General features: G+C 49.1%; 2 protein-coding genes across 4 annotated transcripts in view; one reads left to right on the plus strand and one right to left on the minus strand.

Moving 5' to 3' along the window:
• Positions 1 to 7,341: 7,341 nt before the first annotated feature.
• Positions 7,342 to 20,201, plus strand: part of RASGEF1A (RasGEF domain family member 1A) — a 240,782-nt gene continuing 227,922 nt past the window's right edge. For all 3 annotated transcript variants that reach the window (XM_067710956.1, XM_067710957.1, XM_067710959.1), the window contains exons 1-2: positions 7,342 to 7,494; positions 12,945 to 13,035. The gene's annotated coding sequence lies outside the window, so the exon portion shown is untranslated. The remainder of the gene's footprint in view (positions 7,495 to 12,944; positions 13,036 to 20,201) is intronic.
• FXYD4 (FXYD domain containing ion transport regulator 4) lies at positions 9,117 to 13,119 on the minus strand. The gene is made up of 8 exons (XM_067710963.1): positions 12,977 to 13,119; positions 11,528 to 11,587; positions 10,842 to 10,874; positions 10,704 to 10,727; positions 9,930 to 10,004; positions 9,788 to 9,824; positions 9,492 to 9,529; positions 9,117 to 9,306 (listed from the first exon to the last, which is right to left on the minus strand). Exons 2-8 carry the CDS (start codon positions 11,565 to 11,567, stop codon positions 9,287 to 9,289), a joined length of 267 nt encoding a protein of 88 aa, XP_067567064.1. The 5' UTR covers positions 11,568 to 11,587; positions 12,977 to 13,119; the 3' UTR covers positions 9,117 to 9,286.

Raw genomic sequence — 20,201 nt, forward strand, 5'->3', positions numbered from 1 at the left:
GCTACATACACTGAATCATTAGCCACAATTTTTATGTTTTTTTTTTTATATAAGATGTGCTGATTTAAACAGTCTTTGTTCCACACTTAGGATTATTTCTGTAGCACACGCTGCTGGGTTACAGTTACTGGTTATTGCAGGATACACATATTCTCAAGTTTGAAACCTACTTCCAAATTGTTATTAGAAAATTGTCTATCTGGCAGTTGGAAACAAGTTCCAAATTTCAGGTAGCTCTGCACACAGCGATCCATCATTTTAAACTTAACACATACACCAAAACCGTCAAGACTTTAAAGTGTGAATGAAGTTTATTAAAAAGAACTTTGCTTGATAGCTATTAACTTTCCCAGCTTTATTTTTCCACTTTAATAACTATACAATGTAGCCCAGTTACCCAGGTTTCACCAGCATTAATAGGATCTTTGTATGGTGTCTTCATTTTAAGACACTGGCCTCATTTACAGAGAAGCTGCTGTGTTAGCCAAGCCTCTGATGGTTTTATAGGTAGATTGGAGAGTCTTAGGCCTTTCCTGGCTTTTTTGGGCTTCACAACCCCACCCTGCCATTCTTCCCACTAGTGTTCTACAGACTCAGGTGGCTGGAGATAGGGCAGCAGCATAACCCAGTAATGCCAGAGGCAGAACTGGGAAGGTCAACTGAGAAGACTGGATAGCATAATTGGGGGGCAGGTGAGTTGTGCAGAGACCACGCATCTGTTCTAGGCTGTGTTCACAGTCTGCTCATCTCATGAGTGACAGTCTACTGCAGGGAAGCAAAGGCCATCTGGGTTGTGAGAAAGACCCAGAGAAACCCAGGCAGAAAACCTGGGAGTTCATGAAACCTGTGATGGCAAGGTCTAGGATGTGATTAAAAGACCAAGGCTTGGGCTTCCCTGGTGTTGCAGTGGTTGGGAGTCCGCCTGCCGAAGCAGGGGATGCGGGTTCGTGCCCCGGTCCGGGAAGATCCCACGGGCCCGTGGGCCATGGCCGCTGGACCTGCGCGTCCGGAGCGTGTGCTCCGCAACGGGGGAGGCCACAGCAGTGAGAGGCCCGCGTACCGCAAAAAAAGACCAAGGCTTAATAGGGCAGTGAAGGTTCAAGGAGTACGTTTATTCCCCGTAAATCTTTGCTAATTTTGAGGTTCAGATATGGAAGGAGTGGGCTCCAAGAACCTGGGGTGGGAAATTGGGAATGTGCTAGATGCCCTTAAATCCCACAGTGACTCAAATTTCTGGGCCAGCAGCAGTTGCTTTGGTGCCTCTTATTAGAGGAAAGACTTATCCAGAGGCATCACATCACCTGAGGTATGTGGTTGATCAGATAATATCTGCTCTCCAAGTCTGCTGGAAGAATGAGCTGGCAAACTGCTGGTAAGCCAAATCCAGCCTGCCATATGGTTTAGTATATAGTATAACTCGTGAGCTAAGAATGGTTTCCAGTTGAGTCAATTTGGTGGCAGGAAACCCCGATTAATTAGAATCTCTCCCAAAAGAATACCATTCTTATTAGCAGACCTGTAGTACAAAATACTGCTCTTAGTGTTTTAGTTTTATCCAAAAAAAAATTTGTGAAAACTTCAAATTTCCCTTGGCCTGCAGAATTTTTACTATTTCTAGCCCCTTAAAGGAAATGACTGACTCCTGTTTCAGAAAACTAGTCTCAGGACTGAGTGTGGCACAGAAGGAAGCTGCAGGGCCTGATTCGTATGTATGAACAGGAGCCGTAGCACACAAGGGGATCTTGAGGATGCTGGGCCAGAGGGTTGAGTATAAAACGATTGATGTGGGGCATCTCTTGTGACTCAGGATATAAATTCTAAGCATTCTTGGAGCCCATCCTAATCTAGAGTTGACCCTTGAAGCTTGGAGACGATGGCCTATAGGAGGAAGAGATGCTGGGTGTTGAGAAAGGGGGTTGGGGGACTCAGGTGGGCATGCTAGAGAAGATTAGTATTTAAGGCCAGAAAAAACACCAGCTAAAAGATGTTCTCCTGGAAGGATCCAAGGACATTCCACTAAATTCGATAACGTGCTGGTGAGGTGCACCAGCATTTTGAGACATTAATGGAAGCTCTTGGCCAGGGTTGGCAGTAGGAGAAAATAGGGGTAAAAGGATTCCAGAAGAGCAGAGATCAGGTAGTGGCAATCATCAGATGGTGAGGTAAGCATAATTGTCATGACGGGCACCAAAACCCGAAAGGCAGGAGGAGCCTTTACCCAGCCAGATCTGTGGTGAAGGCTGTCAGACCTCTGTGTGTTCAGGGGTCATACAGGCACAGCTCTGAGGTCTGTTATATTTATTTCCAGAACAGAGCCAGGTCTCAGTCCCAGAGACCATCAACTGGAGTGGAGGAAGGGCCTGACAGCATTGCAACAACTATGTAATAAAGATTCTATACATCTTCCCCTCTGCGGCCAGGGGTAGGAAATGACCTGAGTCTCTTATATATGCTGTTGGATAGGGGGTCTGAGTTGATACTGATACCAGGGGATCCAAAGTGCGATCATAGTCCTTCTGTTAAGATTGGGAGCATAGGAAGTCCAGGTGACATGTTCATTTCATTGTAGGTTAAACAGGTTTGCAGACCCCTTAGGTTATCTCCCTGAGTGAGTGGGAAGGGGTACCCTAGGCAGTTGACAGATACCTCACACTGGGTCCCTGGCTTGTGAAGAGTCATCATGGTAGGAAAGGCCAAGAGGAACCTCTCAGAAGGCATTCCCCATCCAAGACAGTGAACAAAGATTCTGTGATGTGTGTGCAACGTCTGGGTTTAGGGCCATGCTGAAACACGTAATAAAAAGGCAAGCCTAGCCCTTTTTATTTGCCTGCCTGTTCCCCAGAAAGAGCAGATGGATTCCAGCAGATAGCGAAAGACCAGGAACTTAACCATGTAGTTGCCCCAGTCACAGCTCAGTGCTTAATGTGGCGTGTTTGCCCGGATAGATCAACAAGCCTCTGGAGCTTGGGAAGCCCCTGACCTAGCGAATATGTTCTTTTCAAACAGAGTCAAGCAAAAGATTTTTTTTAAATGACCTTATAACATGGACATCAGAACACATTCCCTGTCTTTTTCCAAGTGTGTATAACTCCTGTTCTCTGTTACAATACAGTCTGGAGAGACATTGATCACCTTGCCATGATCCACTATATTGATGACATGCTCATTGGTCTTGGTGAGGAGGAAGCAGTGAGTACTTGGGATTCCTTAGGAAGACACCTGCCTGTGTGCTAGGGGATGGAAGAATTCAGGGCTCTGCCATGTCAGGGACATTTTCAGGATCTAATGGTCTTGGGCAGGGATTGGCTAACTAGGGTCCATGGGCCAAATCTGGCCTGCTGCCTGTTTTTATAAATAATGTTTTATTGGTACACAGCCATGTGCATTCATTTATTTTGTCTAGCCTGCTCTTGAGCTACACCGGCAGATAGATGAGTAGTTTCATCAGAGACCATGTGGCCCACAAAGCCTAGCAGACACTTACTCTCTGAGCCTTTATAGGAAATGTTTGCTGACCTCTGGACCTGGGCAGAACTGGAACATTTCCTCCAGTGGAAAGGTCAAGATACTGCATCACCAAGAAAGAGGCATAACTGTTGGTAGGACCTTTTGGATTTGGAGAAACCTTATTTTACACTTGAAAATAGTGCTCATACCCAATTACCAGGTGACTAGAAGGCTGCCTGGATTCTGCAAGCTGCTCTGCCATCTGCTACGAAGGACAGAGTAGGCTCCATCATCCAGGTATCTGTTCTAAATGGTTTTGTGTGGTGTCTCTGATGTCTCACTACACAGTGGCAGCTCAGCCCCTGAGTGGTAGGAATCAACACGACGTTCTCTGCAGCAGGGAGCCGTTTACTATTCAAAGCAGCTCCTGGAGGTACTGTGCTCACCCTGCACTGAGTGTTAGCAGTTGCATCAAGTCCTGAAGCTCTTCTACGGTATCTGAGTTTTGATTTTAGTTTTTGTGTAAAAATTCTTGGACATTTTGTTAGACTTGTTTCTAGGTATTTTATTATATTTTAAATGGTGTCTTTTAAATTTCTCTTGCTGAGAGTTTGTTCCTGGGACTAGAAATACAAGGATTAAAAAAAACAAAACAAAACTGGATTTTTATATTGACCTTTGTGGTCTTGCTAAAGTCTTTTACCTATGCTGATTTAAATGTAGATTCTTTGGATTTTCTACAAAGTCGTACCATTTGCAAATAATGACATTTTGATTAATTTCTTTCTAATCCTTATGTACTTTTTTCTTTGCCTTGTTGCAAAGAAAGGTAAGTTTATTTTTTATCATTAGGAAATGTGATGCTGAACATTTGGGGTCAGAGGGCATCTTATTGAAAGCTTTCAATAATATTCTTCCATTAAAATACTGGTTTTTGGTTGCATACCCTTTATTTAGGAGATTTCCATTTACTTAAGGTTTAGTATAAATTTATTTTTTAATCGCTAGTAAATGTTGGATTTTATTTAATACTTTTTCCTTCTTGTGTGTCTTTATTCCTTTTATCTGTCTTCCAATCACCCATTCTCTTCAGCTAAGTCTAATTGGTTGTTAAACATCTGTTATGTTTAAGAACTGATGAACTTTTAGTTGTAAAATTTTCTTAATTTTTTTACATAATGTAGAAAAATTAATTTTTCACAATTCTGGTGGCAAGAAGCCAAAATTAAGGTGCAGGCAAGGCCATTCTCCCTCTGAAGTCCCTGAGGAAGAATCCTTGCCTCTTCTAGCCTCGGTGCCTGCCGGCAGTCCTGGTGTTCTTTAGCTTGCAGCTGCACTCTTCCCTCTCTGCCTGGGGTGGCACGTGGCCTTCTCCCTGTGTCCAAATTGTCCTCCTTTTAGGGGGACACCAGTCATTGGATTAGGGTCCATCCTAATCCAGTATGACCTCTTTTTAAAATGATTATATCTGCAAAGATTCTATTTCCAAATAAGGTCACAGTCTCAAGTACTGGGGATTAGGAATTGAACATACCTTTTTGGAGGACACAATTTAACCAAAAACACAGGTTTAATTTTCTTCTGAAAATCTCCATATAGCTCATTCCTTGAACACATTACTGACAGTTTTTAAAGTCTGATCGTTCCAACATCTGCATTTCTGTGTTTATGTTGTCTGTCTGGCTTAAGTTTGTCTTTTATGCATGGATATTTTTGGTAGGGTACCGGATATTGTGTACTTAAGTTGTAGGCATAGGATGACTATAAGACCTATGTGTTGTTATTATCTGTGAGGGGATTGGTGGAAGGAATTCAACCAGATTTCTTAAAATTACCCTGAGAACATGAGAAGCCTAAAATGACCAATATGCATTCGGTGGGAATCATAAAACAACAATCTGAAAACAAGTAAACCTGTGAGCCCAAACTCAGAAAATTCTTCAGGTGCCAATTTGAATTTACATTATTGTAGGGGTAGGAGACCATATCAAATAAATCAGTAAAATATAAGTAGTATGTGAATTAGGGCCGAGTACAAAGAGAAGAAGCAGTGAACAGTGATGAGAGGTCACATGTTGGTGGTACAGCTAGAGTGGCCCGGCAAAGGGCAGGGCCTAAAGGAGGAAGGGAATTGGTGATGCAGGGATGCTGGGGAATTGGGACAATGTCCAGCAGAGGGAGGGAAGCGCAGTGCCCTGAGGTAAGGCTGCAACCCAAGCTGTGTTCATTAATACAACACTGCCTGGGACTACTACTCAGCAAAACAAAGTAATGAACTATTGGTTCATGTAACAATCTGGAGCTCCAGAGAATTACAGAATACTCTGATTGTATAACAGACTTTTATCCTTGATTATTTCTGAGTGCTGGGTTAGAATTTGGTTTATCTTCTAAGTGAGCTATCTCTGTAATGTTCCAGTTTTCTGTAATAAGCATGAAAGATGCTTGCATTCGGAAAAAAATAAGATTGTTTAAATAAAAAGTGGGGAGGGATACATAGTCCCCAAGAAGGTACAGTCCTTGGGGTCTCTCTCAGATAGTGATAAATACCAGAAAAGGCAGTGTAGCCTAGTCGTTCAGAAATGGCTCAGGAGTAAGATGACCTGTGAGAACCTAGGTCTCTTATGCACAGTGGGCATAATATGAATCCACATCACATAGGCTGCTGGGAAAATCAACATGTGTGAAGTGTTTGTAACAGTGCCCATAAAGTACTAAGTGTTCAATTACCCTTTGCTTTCTCTGGTTCTTTCCTGGTCAGCCCCTCATCTAGGAGATGACAAGAGGTGGGAATTGAGACAAAGCCAGCCTCCCTACACTCCCAACCCCCTGTTCCCCAGGGAAAACAGGCCCAAGGAAGGGGTCTCTGAGGCACATCAAATAATTCCACACGGTGAAGCCTGGGCAGAGGCTCCTCCCGTCCTATGACTGACTACCTTTCCCACTCCCTACTCCTGGGAGGGAAGAGAGGAGAGCTTATTTCCCTTGGGAATCAGCAGCCCAACTCCAGGGCCCATGTGCCAGACTCACAGGCTAACACTGACTCCATCCTGCATGGCTCTCTCCTGCCACCTTCCCATCACAGTCCGTGACTTTTCCCAACCATGATTAACCCAGGCTCCCAGATGCCCTCCATGAGCCCCTTGCCCCAGCCTTGGTTGGACAGGTAGAATCAGCCTAAACCAACAGGCAGGAGCCTGTACTGTAGAAAGCCAGGCTCACTGACTTGACAATGACGGAGCTGCACACGTTGGGGGTATGGGGGTCGTAGGGCCCTTCGGTTGCTTATGGGACGTGAGGAAACTGGCGTTTGTTCAGGCGAAATTGGACAGGCTGTTTGTCAGGCTGAAAGTAGATCATGACTGTGTGTAGCTGGTCTCCACCGCAAAGCGGAGCTGGGAAACCAAACCGTTAAGATGGATGTGGAATATTGCGCCAGAAACCCCTCTTCCGGGGCTGGGCGCCCGGGTAGGAACTGAAGCTGAATCTCGCGTCAAAGTGATTTAGGTTACCCTGGCAGCATGGGGTTTTCTTCTTACTGATTGGATTTCAAACAGCAGAGCATCTCACCGTTTGTGATGGTAGGAACCCGAGTTTCTAAAAGAAAGCAGTTGTCGGTCACTCAGAAGGGGGCGTTCTGCCAATATCGCTTCCGCGTCTGCCACTCTAGCCCCACGTAAGGCCACAGACTTTGCTTTCTTAGGCGGAGCTCATTTTTACATTCTCCAATGCAACCCATTCACACCAGCATCCTCCTGTGTCCAAGGAGGAGAGGGACATGCACCCCACTCCCCAGGACGAAAAGGCGGGGTCGGAGGCTGCCTTTGGGCGGATGACGCTGCGGCGCGTCCGGGCTACGCCATTCCTTGGGATCTGCGCGCCTGCGCTCCTGCCTTCTTCCTGCCGCCGCATGCGCAGATCCGGGTCCCCCGATTGATTCCCAGCTTAGGATGGGGCAAAATTCTCCCTGCAGTGGCCGCACCTGCTTCCTCGTTGAGCTCATCACTTAAGTGCCAGTCACACCGACGTTCCTCTGGTCCTCAAAAGGCAAGAAACCATTGTTCCCTCTACCAGGAAAGAAGTTTGCGCAGCTGGCCCCTCCCACCATTCACCTTAGAGGATTCAGCTCAGATGTCACTTCTTGACCTGACCACATCACCCACTGCTGCCCATGCACCCAGCCGCTGCAGCACGCTTGTTTTACTTTCTTCATAGCATGTATCTGGTTCAGAATGCTGGGATCTTAAAGGCCTAAGAGGCCCCCCGTAGCTCCCTGCCACACTTCCCTCACCTACCTTGGACCGTGAGTGGATGCAATTTCAGCCAGGTATCCTGAGTCCCACTCAGGTTCTTGGAGTTCCTGCTGTAGCTCTGGGCCAGCCTTGGAACTGTCCCCTCATCCTGCTTATGTGACCTATTCAAGGGCCCTAAACAGGTCTGTGATCCTCATTTTTATTTATTTAGGCCACACTGGGTCTTAGTTGCAGCACACGAGATCTTGCGGCATGCGTGTGGGATATAGTTCCCCGACCAGGGATTGAACCCGGGCCCCCTGCATTGGGAGTGCGGAGTCTTACCCACTGGACCACCAGGGAAGTTCCTGTGACCCTCGTTTTTAGATCTCAGGGCCTGGGAGGGCTGCAGACCAGGAAGTGGGGTCCTCAGCATCTAGAATCCCTTGTGCCGGCCTCCTGACTACAGCCAACAAGTCTTGGATCCACTATACTTTCCAGAGGATCTAGTACCACGCTGGGAAATGGGTGGAAGGTTTGGAGCAGGGCACCATTAGAGAGCTGGCTTGAAGCAACACCAAGACAGGTGGCTGCCCCATCAGCCCAGACCCAGACTGTGAGCCACTGCCTGGCAGGGACAGGGCAGACGTCTGCTGCCCCAGCCTGTCTCCACCCCAGGGTCTCTGCCAGTATGCCTCAGCTCCTCCCACCTTAGGATATAGAGGTTGGCAAGCGGGGTGAGGCTGCAGGATGAACAGGCTGCCCAGGTGGGAGAGCCATTTCCCCAGCCTCACCCCGTGCATGCTGGGGCCTTTCAAGTGAGGTATTCCAGAAATGGACTTTGGACATACTGAGACCCAGATTGGCATGGATGGGTTTTGTTTCTAAAATGCACTATGCAGGGCTTGCTGGGATGTTGCTTATAGTGAGGGTCTCACGGGACATTACCTAGAGTGGGGGAAGGGTCCATGGGTTGGTCTGAGAATTTCATAGGGTTTTACTGGGGTGAGTTAGTGAAGAAATTGCTCCATTTCCTGGGCTGTGTGAGCACTCACTGAGTGAGGTGGGGTCTTAGCAGAGGGCAAACGACTGGGGATCATTCTAGGTTACAGGATGTCATGGGTATCTGGGTCATCGGGACTTACAAGGTCTCCAGGCAAGGTGTGGAAATTGTAAGGTTCTTTGATAGAACATTGAGATGTCTTGCATCATGCATGGGTGAGGCAGGAGATCAATTATCAGGAGGTCCTCAAAGTGGGGGGCATGCTGGGAATGGCTTCAGGACAGATATGTGACCACAGGATGCATCAGCAATCTATGGGACACCGCCCCCCCCCTCCCGCTGAGGGGCCTGGACTTTCCTGAGCAAGATTTCCTTGTCCCTTTCCAGCCTGCCTGTCCCTAACCAGACACACAGAAGGTCATAAGACCACAGGAGGAAGGAGAAAAGTTTAATTTAGAAATAAGCTCTGGACAGCCTCCTGAGCATAAGGGAGCCTAAGGGCCCACCCTCAGAGAGAAAGGCCATCATGAAGGGTAAAGTCCCCCAAGGGGGAGGGGACAGTATGGGAGCTGGTGCAGGAAGTGCCGTGAAGCCGGTCCTGTGCTCAGCAGGTACTGGCAGAGCCTGTGGAGAGAATGGAGGTCAGGTCTTCACAAACTGGGTCACTCCACAGACACCCCCCTCAGCCTCAGGTGACCCCAAGGCAGGCTGGCTCAGGACAGTCTGCCTTACAGCATAAAATTTATTAATTCTCAAATTATATGGCTATCCTGCCTGAGTGCCTGGAAGCCTCTCGAAGCCTGTCTCACCTGGAGTGATGAGTGGAACAGCTTTCTCGGGTAAGGAGCTGAGAAAGGAACACGTCAGATTAGCATCCTCAAGCCTCTGTCCTTTTCCCCCACCAAGATTCCTGGTGCCACTTTACACAATACGAAGGGTCAGAGCTTTCCCTGATTTGGGGCCCTTCAGGGATGATCTGTGAATGACAAATCCCACTGCAAGCCCAGGGACAGCCCAGGGGCTGTCCTCTTTCTCCAAATTGTAGGGCTTTACCGCCAAATAGCTCTGCTCTGCTCAAGGTGCACACAACAGGGCCCTGTCTCACCTGTGCTTATGATCTTGCTTGCATTTGCATTTGCCACCTGTGAAGGAAGAGACAGCCAGTTCAAAGAGCCTGGGGAGCCTGAGCCACCCCTTTCCCACCCGCTCCCCACCCCCACCCCGGCCCCGCCAGTCCCACTGCTCACTCAGGGCGAACAAGATTCCAGCGATGCACAGGAGCGCCGCACAGATCACCCCGCCCAGCTGCAGGCCTTCCCAGTCTAGAGGAGCATAGAGAGTGAGCTGGCACCAGCCTGGCTCCAGCCCAGTCATTCAACAGATAGTTATGACCACCTGCTTGTACAGATGCACTTACATTCCAGGCAACAAGAAAGACAAGCCAGTAAGTACATCATCTAATATCTGGTGGGAACAAGTGATAGGAAGAAAAAACAAGCAGAAGAGCACAGAAAAAGAATGGGCTTTGAAGAATGATCCAGGAAGGCTTTTCTGAAAGGTGGCATTTGAGCTGAGACCTGGAGCACATGAGGACTGTGTTGGGGGACAGTGCCAGGCAGAGGGAGCGGAAACCTGCTTGGGGCATTGTCAGGCAGCAAGGAGCTGGTCCTGGGGAAGGCAAGAGAGAGTGAGTTGAAGAAAGGAGATTAGCCAGGTGCCTCTAGCCCCTTTCCCCGGAAGTCTTCCTAAACATCCTGTGGGCACCTTACCTCCTTGCTGGAATGAAGTTCTCCCAAAGACCATGTTATGAGTCGGCCTGTCACTCTTCTGGTCGACGACGACGATGAGGACGACTCTGGTTCTTTAATCCCCAGTCTCAGCCCCATCCTGCCCCTCCTTCCCTGTTCCCTCAAGCCCCTTTCTGTCTACACTGGGCTCCACATCACCCCTCACCAACCCCTAGCAAAGAGGTCCAGGATAGGCAAGGGTAGGGGTGGGGGGCAAGGGATATCAGCTCTTACCATAGTAGAAGGGACTGCCTTTATCTGCAGGAAAGAAAACATAAAAAAAATAAATAAGGACCAGAGCCAGGAGGCAGGATGTGGGGTCTTAGGGCCAGCTAAGGCAGGGCCAGCAGGGCAGTTTGGGGCCTTACTCACCAACCAGGTCATTGGCTTCCAGGATGGGCAGGCCTGGGTGAGAGAAGCAGAGGGACTGACTGTTAATTCATGGCACTGGTCTCAAAATGAATCAGCAGCCAGGACCCCAGCCTAGAGGCGCAAGGACAGCCAGCTTCGTTGGGACTCTGGGGAGGTGGGATGGAGGGGCTCTGAGGTCACCGGTTCCTTTCCTCACACCTTCCCCACCCCCAAACAGACCTGGGATTTTGTCTCCTACTTCCTGGTCTTTGTGCCCGCCCCCCACCTCCCCCACCCCCGCCCTCCGTCCCCACCCCCCAGCCCTTCCAGCAATTTCTCAGGCTTCCTGCTATTCTTTCTTACACTCAAAATGGGATGGTGTGTTGGTATCTTTTTACCCTCTCCTGAAAAGCTTTCTACACAGGTCCTGGCTAATGCTCTGCCTCCTAAAGAAGTAGGGAATGCTGTTCTCTTCACGCCAACAGATGGTTAGCTCCCAAAGTTCCATTAACCTGGGTAACTTTAGCAATAGCTACTTCCTACCTGTACCGTTACTTCCTTTATGTTTCTCTTTAAGTTGACAGTTGAAATGAAAACACATTCATTCAACATCAGGCCCCCTTTGTGAGATGCTGTCCTGGTTTTCACAGCCTTGGTGGGTGGGTGGGTGTGTGACAGCAGGGTCACCTCTGGGAGGACTGACTCACCTGCCAGCAGGAGGAGAAGGCCCCGGACCACTCCCTCCATGACACAGCGGCAGGACTAGGCTGCAGGGGAAGGGGACAGGCTGGGGTCAGACAGCCCCGACCGGCCCCAGGCTCACGGCACTTGGTGGCACAAATCTCAAGGCTGCCCTTGCTTATGGGGTCGACTTGGAAAAGTTACTAATTTGTTTCCTTGTCTAGAGATGATAATAGTAATGCCTTGTGGAGTTAAGTGCTTAGAGCAGTGCCTGTGCATAGTAAGTGCCATATGAGGTTTTGTTAAAATCTGGTAATCAGATGCCTGACACACCATCAGGAGAGCAGGGCTGCTGTTCTAACTCAGGCTTTGGTGCCTGCCTTCCTGACCCCTGGCTTAAAGGGCTAAGGTTGTCAGGCCTCGGGCTATCCAAAGGTCTGGGCCTGGGGCACTACCAGGCTGAATTCCAAGATAGCCTCCACCTAGGGCATGCCCAGGACTCCTCTGAGTGAACAGCTGGGCAGGGGAAGCGGAGGCATTAGGGGCAGGTGCCAGGGACAGGTGCCAGGGACAGGCAAGAGCCTCCCACCTCAGCCCTGGCCAAGCCCTGCTCCAGGTAGCCCCAAATTCCACTCTCAGAGTACAGACTGCTGTTGGCAGGAAACTGCCTGTTGGGTGGGACATGGCTCCTTCTTTCTCCTTAGGGTGGGAACTATCCATATCTTCATTTACTAGTCCCTAGGGTGGCTGTGTCCTTGAGATAAGACCGCTACCAGCTTTCTGCCTATTGTTAGCCTCAGGCAGGCATAGGATAGGGGTCATCAGTGTTCCAGACTGCAACCCCAGTTATTACGTGCCAGAGAATTTCTCTCTCAGCCACTTAACAGCTGTGTGACTCAGCTGGGTTACTTAAGCTCTCTGTGCTTCAGTGCCCTGTAAAAATGAGGATAATTATAATAGCAACCTCATAAGCTTATAACTGAATTACATGAGTTACTATATGTTAAGCCTAAGAATAGCGCATAGCACATAGTTAAGTACTGAAACGTGTTACAATAAGTAAATGTACAAGTACACGGGTCCTTTTGCCATAGGAAGGAGGAACTATTAACACGCTCCTTGGGAACATGGGGGTCTGTTGGCTCTGAGCAATTTCCAAACCTGGCCCTCCTTTGGCCAATCTGTCTCTCCCTGCCCCTTCCACCACCCTGGAATTCCTGGATCGTGAGGGTCACAACTCCACTTTACATATTCTTTGGCCAAAGACTGGCTCCTGTTTCCTCTAGCCTCCACCCCACCTTCCTTCCATATGACAGTGGGCACAGAGCAGGCAGCCTCCAGTCCTCCAATCCCCCAAACACACACACGTTACTGAGAATACTCAGGCAGCTACCACCCATTCCTCAGACTGATACCCCCTCTTGCCCCCACCCCTTTTCCTAGGATCCCTGAAGTCCTGTTGGAAACTTGCTCACCTGAGAGCTGAGTGCAGAGAGCTGGTCTGAGGAGGCTCCTGGAGCTGCGTCCAGCCCAGGTGGGTTCCAGCTTTTTAAGCCCAGCAGCCCCGCCCAGGGCAACAATACTCTTGGGCCGAAGGAACTGGTCAGATTCCTTAAGATTCCTGCGGCTCCCTCTCCCCAGTGCACTCTTAAAGGAGACGGCTCACCTGCCACACCCGCCGAGCAGAGGGAGGGCCTCAGGCCCTCTCAGAGGCTAAGCGGAGGGAGGGGAGGGATGGGCCTCAGACCCGTCTTATGAGAAGGGGGCTTTCAGTTTCTTTAGCTCACCTAGATCCTAAACGAGGGGCCCAGAAATGTGTGGAAGGGGACAAGATATTTCTGGGTACTTGGGCCAGAAGTGCGGGTTCCAGGACTTCTGGGGGGCGGGCGTTCCGGGAACATCGTGTCAGCGAGGCGGTGGGGCTAGCCTTGAGGCTCCATTCGCTTGGCCGTCGCATCGCTTTTCCTTGGACTGGGTTTCACTGGGGGGAGATCTGGGGCTGATGGGCACCCCACAGGATCGCCCACCCTCTGACCACATCCTGACAACCACTTAGCCCCTGGGGACCGGAAGCTGTAGTTAGAAGCCCCCCGCCCTGTCCTCGCTTCCTGCCTGCTGTGGGGGAGGGGGGGCGAGGGGAGGACCACCGGCCTGGGATGAAGAGTGGGCCGCCTCCCTCGGCAGACCCCCGCGCCTGCCTTGTGCACCGCTGGCCAAGCTCTTCCTGTCCCTCACCCCACCATGTGCCTTCGACCTGTGCCCTTGACGCTGGACGACCACGGGCCCCTCTATTCTGCTGTCCCGCCTCCCTGATTCCTCTCTTTTCACCCTCTTCTCCCACTGCGCAGTGACCAACTGAAGCAAGACTGTTGCCGCCCTTATTCCCAATACTGATAAATAGATTTTGATTGAATTGTTGAGTCACTGAGGACAGGAAGCCACCAGCAGCTCCCAGTGCTGGGGGTCAGAGGGCAGGACAGAGCCCTGAAAGACAGGGTGGGAAGGATTCAGGTGAGTAGGAAGCCGGAGGGCCTTCCTAGTGCAAACATGTTGCACCTCCTCACGAAAACCTTCCATGGTGCTTCCTATTTTCAAGATTCGGTTCTTGCACAGAGCTTAAGACCAGGGCTCCCGGACCAGAAAGAGCTGGATGTGAAGCCCAGCTTGCCACTTGCTCACTGGGAGATCTCAGGCAGCTCCTTCATTATGAGCCTCAGTTCCCTCTCCTCTAAGATGGAGTAACGGGACTTCCCTGGAGTAACGGGACTTCCCTGGTGGCGCAGTGGTTAAGAATCCGCCTGCCAAAGCAGGGGACACAGGTTCGAGCCCTGGTCCAGGAAGATCCCACATGCCGCGGAGCAAGCCAATGCGCCACAACTACTGAGCCTGTGCTCTAGAGCCCGTGAGCCACAACTACTGAGCCTCCGTGCCACAGCTAGTGAGCCTGTGCGCCTAGAGCCCGTGCTCTGCAGCAAGAGCAGCCACCGCGATGAGAAGCCCGCGCACCGCAAAGAAGAGTATATCCCGCTCGCCGCAACTAGAGAAAGCCCGCGCGCAGCAACGAAGACCCAATGCAGCCAAAAATAAATAAATAAATTTATTTATTTTAAAAAATAATAAAATGGAATAACAACAGGACATACCTTTGAGGTTTGGGGTGGAGGGGCTGCAGTGGCACGGGGCCAACCCATGACCAGCCCTCAATTTGTATGTGTGGAATGAATGCTTTCCAGGCCCTGTGTGAGGAGAATTTGTGAACCTCGAGAGTCAGAAGAACCAATAATAGCACATACTTTGGAGACAAATCCAGGCTCTGTTTTTTTTTTTTTTTTTTTTTTTTGCGGTACGCGGACCTCTCACTGTTGTGGCCTCTCCCGTTGCGGAGCACAGGCTCCGGACGCACAGGCTCAGCGTCCATGGCTCACGGGCCTAGCCACTCCGTGGCATGTGGGATCTTCCCGGACCAGGGCACGAACCCATGTCCCCTGCATCGGCAGGCGGACTCTCAACCACTGCACCACCAGGGAAGCCCCAGGCTCTGTTATTTACTTGCTATGTGCACTTGAGCAACTGACTTACCCTATTCCTGCCTATTTGCTCATCCATGAAGAGGGAACGATGACTGAGCCGACTTTGAATGTTTGTTGTGATGATGACATCTGATTATGCTGCTCAGTTCACAGGGGCTGTTCTTGTAGCTGCGAATGGCCCTGATATACACACAGTAAGATCTGCAGCATGAGAGAAAGGGGGTCATCATTAGAGAGACCCCCATGGGGTAACTGTGCTCCAGAGAAGATAATGGTCTTGCTTAAGGTCACACTGTGCCATGGTAGCAGAATGGAGACTCAGCTCAAGTTTCCAGACTCCTCCGGTGGGGAATAAGCAGCAAGAAAGCAGGCATTTGAGGAAGAGGACCCTTTAAGTCCCAGGTGCTTTGGAAGGTCTCCAGGAAGTATGAAAAGGACCTCAGATCCACTTCTCCAGAAGGTTCTAGCACTTTTGCCCCATCCTGAAGCTTCTGCCCTCTTTAGGGATCCTCTACTCCCACCCCTATCACCATGAGGTATTTCACCTTTAACAGGTAGAAAGAAAACTTCACCTGAGCCAGGTGGTATTGACACTGGCTCAAGATAGAGGACAGGTTGAGCCTAGGGCAGAACCAGGGAGAGAGAGCCCAGCTACCTGTGTGTGGCTTCTGCAAACACACAACAGTAAGTCACCACCTCATCTCCCCGTTTTGCCAAAGTTCAGTATAGGTGCATCAGGGCTGAGTATTGCATCTGTCCCCTCTAAGAGGCCCCAAAGGCCAGACACACACTCAGCAGTGGGCAACAATGCCTTCCACACTGGAAGTGGCACAGGTCAGGTCCCAAGCTAATGAATTTAGCTTCTTAGATGTTAAACCCAGCACTTATAAATAGTCATGAAACTGGGTGTAGAAAATTTTAAAAGCTTTGTGTATTAAGAAGTGTTAGGAGTATTTAGGATGAACAACTGTGTTCTCAAGGTGTGATTCCTGAGGGGCTAGACTGGCAGTGAAGGCTGTTTTCAGGAAGTCACTTTCGAGGAGGGCTGGCCACTTGCCCTGCTTCTTCGGCATGCATTCCTTATCAGAATTTCTGGAGCCATCCCTTTGGGTCTGATTTCTTTTCTTTTTTGGGGGGGCTCGCCAGACAGCCTGCAGGATCTTAGTTCCCCCACCAGGGGGAAATGCCCTCGGCATTGGGAGCACGGAGTCTTAACCACTAGATGGCCAGGGAAGCCCCTGGGTCTGATTTCTTACCTACCAGATGGGAAAGTTGGGTGAGAGGCACTGAGACCTACAGGGAAATCAAAACTCCAATGATGAAAGGCTGGGAGGAGTGGGTGATGGAGAGCCAGCCTGAGTTGGGTGGGTGCAGATGAGAACCTAGAGGTATCAAAAAGAGAGAAAGCTGCAAGATCCAGCTCTGAACTCTCTCTTCCCCTTCTGGACTCAGTGTGCAAATGATACAAAAGACCTTGTGTGGAAGGAGGGAAGTCTGTTGCCAAGAGTGGCCGCCTGAAAATCGGCACTCACACCCAGGACTCTCTTCTGCTCACGTCAATCACTGCCGCAGCCCCTCACACTCCCAAACGGTGCTTTTCCCCTTCTCTAAGCACTACCGATTGCTCTGCGAAGAACATAGATGCATCCTCCAAGTCATTAATTTCCCTGAGGAAAGGTAATAAAACAGGAATTATCTAAGATTGACCAGAGATAAAGGGAAGTGGATAGCATCAAGCCTGGCACATAATAGGAACATGACGTGTTTTCTTCCTAACTTACAAGATGGACTGAATGTCACAGGCATCAGTAGGAAGCTGAGATTGTCTATTTTGAAGGGTCTGGTAGAATAGGGAAAAGACCCCATTCATGAGAGAACAAGAAGAGAGGGAATCTCTGCCCTCTGAGGCTTCTGCCAGTTTCTGAGACATACTGAACTCCCACCTGGACCACTTCCTGTGCTGTCTCCCTCAGGAGCCCCCTGTTCTTCTTTCCCCTCTCTCTAACATGTCCTGCAGGTCCCCCTCTGTGTGCTCAGGGTGCTGGGCTCCTTGCCCACAAGTCTGGGTCTCACTCCGTTTGAGGACCGTGGGGAAGGAGGCAGCCTAACTCTGCTCACCTGCCTACCAGTGTTAGAGCAGGAGGTGAGTGGGTGTTAAGACAGGGTGCAAGGAGGGCCATCTGAAGGGTAGCGACAGTTTGAGGGATGACGGACTTTTGCCGGATCTCGGCCTTGGCTGACTCCAGCGCCCTGGGGAGGCGGCGGGAGGGGCCCTTCACGCTGCAAAGATCTAAGAGCCTTCTAGACGAGGGGATACAGAAACGGTGTGGGGGAGTGTCTCAAGAACGGGGATATGGAGGTCTCTGCGGCAGCCACTCCCCCTCGGAGTCTGGAGTGAAGGTCTGGATCACTTTGGCCGACTCCGGCCAGAAAAGACGTCATAGGCTTCCAGGAGGCCCCTTCCAAGAAGCCGTCCGTACCCACTCGCTCTCGTGCAGGCAGTGTGGGCAGGGCTTTCCTGTCGCGAAGCGGTCCCGCCCCTCTTCGTGCGGATTGGCTGCTCCAGTTCACCCGAGTACCTGTCAAGCAGCCGCCCTATTACGCCTGCGCAGCTCTTCTTCCCACCCCCCCGCCCCCCCCCCCCCACGCTGTATCCTCTTGTAATGGTTGGGGCTCTGGTTGAGTCACTTCTGGAGCCTTTGTCCACCCATTTATCCATTCGCGCCTCCGTGATGGCCACGATCTTCCGGAGGTCGTGGGCTTCAGGACCTGGGACTTTAGAGGCTGTGAGGGATAGCTGAGGTGAAGGGACAGAGCATCGGGTGAGCTCAGGAGGCCAGGGAGGAGGGGGACGAGCGGAGGAGGCGGGCCGCGTGGAGTAAGGCCAGAAAGTCGGCAGTGGACCTTGGAGGGAGGGCTTCAAGCCGGGGAGAGACATTGTTAGATTTGTATTTGAGAAAGTCCTTCGAAGAGTAAGGGTGGGAACCTGTGCATAGAGGAGAGAAGCGCAAGGGTTCACAAAACTGAGATGCCAGGCGACGTCATTTCTCTTCGACCTTTCATTCCGCTTCTGTTAGAGCTCAGAGATGCTTTCCTCCTGCCCCAAGAGTGTCTTAGCTCCCTTGTCCAACTACTGCTCATGTCTCTCAACCAGACTACTCAGCCCTCGATCTTATAATTGAAGTACCTCTTGGGCACACCTCCCAGTCAACAACTTCTGAAATAAAGCTTCCCATTGTGTCACCTCCCCTATACCCACCCTTCTCTATTTCAGTGTTCTCTATCTCAGGTCACTCCCGTATCCACCTGGTCACACAGGCCACCACCGAGCACATCATATGGGGATTATCACTGACGTGTGTCACTCCCTCAGACTATGACCCCCTTAGGGGACTAGCACCCCGAACTCTGGGTGCATCCACAATGGCAGCCTTGGTGAGAGCTTGCTACCTGGCAGGCTGCTTTCCAGCGCTGACTTTCCATGTGTTAACCCATGTCATCCTCACAACATCCTTTCCAGGGAGGACTCTCACCCCATTTCAGGATGAGGAAATGAGGCAAAGAGAGATTAAGAGAAGCACCCGGCCTCATAGCTGGAAGCGGTGGCCCCAGAACCAGCTCTTAATCACCACTCTCCACGTTAAATTGTGCATGTGATTTATTTTGAATGTGATTTAAAAACAGCTTTGTTGAGATATGAATTCACGTACCAACCAATTCTCCCACTTAAATTGTACAATTTCAATGTTTTTTAGGATGTTTACAGGGTATATATATATTATATATATATATAATATATATATTATATTATATATATATTTATCTTTGGTGTGCATGCATGTGTGTGAATTTTAAGCTGATGGCTATCTATTTAGACATTTTGTGTCAATAAATGTACATTTTATTTTCACTAAGGTGCCAATTGTGGAAAAGTTTGTATCACTATGCATGTACTATGTTTACCATGCTTTTTTCTTTTTCTTTTTGGCCTGTGCCACGTGACGTGTGGGATCTGAGTTCCCCGACCAGGGATCAAACCCGTGCCCCCTGCAGTGGAAGCTCGGAGTCTTAACTACTGGATGGAGAGGGAAGTCTCCTGTACCGTGCTTTTTAAATTTAATACATTATAATTTGATTTTACAACTTTCAAAGTATTTTCATATTAGTATAATTACTTGATATTTATTTACTGATTCAACATATATTTTGAATTTTACTACTGTTCTGGCACTTCTCCAGGAACTGAAGCTTCCAACTGGGTAATGCAAAGCTCCTGCCTTGAATGGCTGATATTATGATGGGGACAAGTAAGAAAGAGAAATAGATGGTATAATATTTCAAGTATTGATTGACAAATGTAGTGAAGACACATATAGTGGCTGAGATGTAGAATGATGGGGTAGAGAGACTGCTTTCTTAGATTGGGAGGTTAGAGTTGGTCAGTGTTAGAAACATAGGTTTAAAACATTTGCATGACATAGTGATAAATTTCCCTTTGCCCTTTTTCCCTCGTTAAACTGAGCCAATGAAGTCAAATACATCCCCAGGTTTCAGATTAGAGCATAATTTATGAAGAGTGTCTCTTATCTAGAACCAGTTGCTCTCGTTCCAAGAAATGTGTCTCCTCTACATCTTTGTATAAGTTAGTTATAATAAGATTAAGTGTCTGATTAGGAGAATTACTTATCCGGCAATAATAGAATAAAAGAATGTTTTTACTGCCACTGAATGTTAGGGTTGAAAAACTGAAAACAGTGGCTGAACAGACGAAAGGCACTATGATTGGAAAGGGTCTTAATTCTGTGTTTGTTAGCATTGAACATAAATGTGAATGTCAGTAGTTTCTAGAACCTAAATAATGCATTGAATTTGTGGCCACCTGAAATCTGGATTCAAATGCAATCAAAGCTTAACAAAGTCTTTGTTGTCTCCACTGCAGTAGCTCTTCTAAAAGCCTGCAACGTTCTGCAGTTATTTGTTATGCAGTTTTACCAATAAACAAAGGGAGCTAGTGTTCTGTTCTACTCCAATCAGACTACAAAAGAGAATAACAAGTACCTCCAAGCAATGTTTACCAAATTAAAATGAACCACTGAAGTTGAAGTTTAGTAAACAATGGGAAATAAACAAATCATATTTTAAAAATTGAGTAGCAGTTTTAACTTTTTTC

This window comes from Pseudorca crassidens, chromosome 16 (genome assembly GCF_039906515.1).
Source record: "Pseudorca crassidens isolate mPseCra1 chromosome 16, mPseCra1.hap1, whole genome shotgun sequence".
In the NCBI taxonomy this organism is placed as follows: Eukaryota; Metazoa; Chordata; class Mammalia; order Artiodactyla; family Delphinidae; genus Pseudorca; species Pseudorca crassidens.

What these genes read in the sequence shown, in the direction of transcription:
- FXYD4 (XM_067710963.1), bottom strand. Translation starts at nt 11,567, where the DNA reads ATGGAGGGAGTGGTCCGGGGCCTTCTCCTCCTGCTGGCAG. An exon ending in AGGCAGTCCCTTCTACTATG is followed by an intron (nt 10,005 to 10,703) that starts GTAAGAGCTGAT and finishes ATGCTCCTCTAG; the next exon opens with ACTGGGAAGGCCTGCAGCTG. An exon ending in TGGAATCTTGTTCGCCCTGA is followed by an intron (nt 9,825 to 9,929) that starts GTGAGCAGTGGG and finishes CTTCCTTCACAG; the next exon opens with GTGGCAAATGCAAATGCAAG.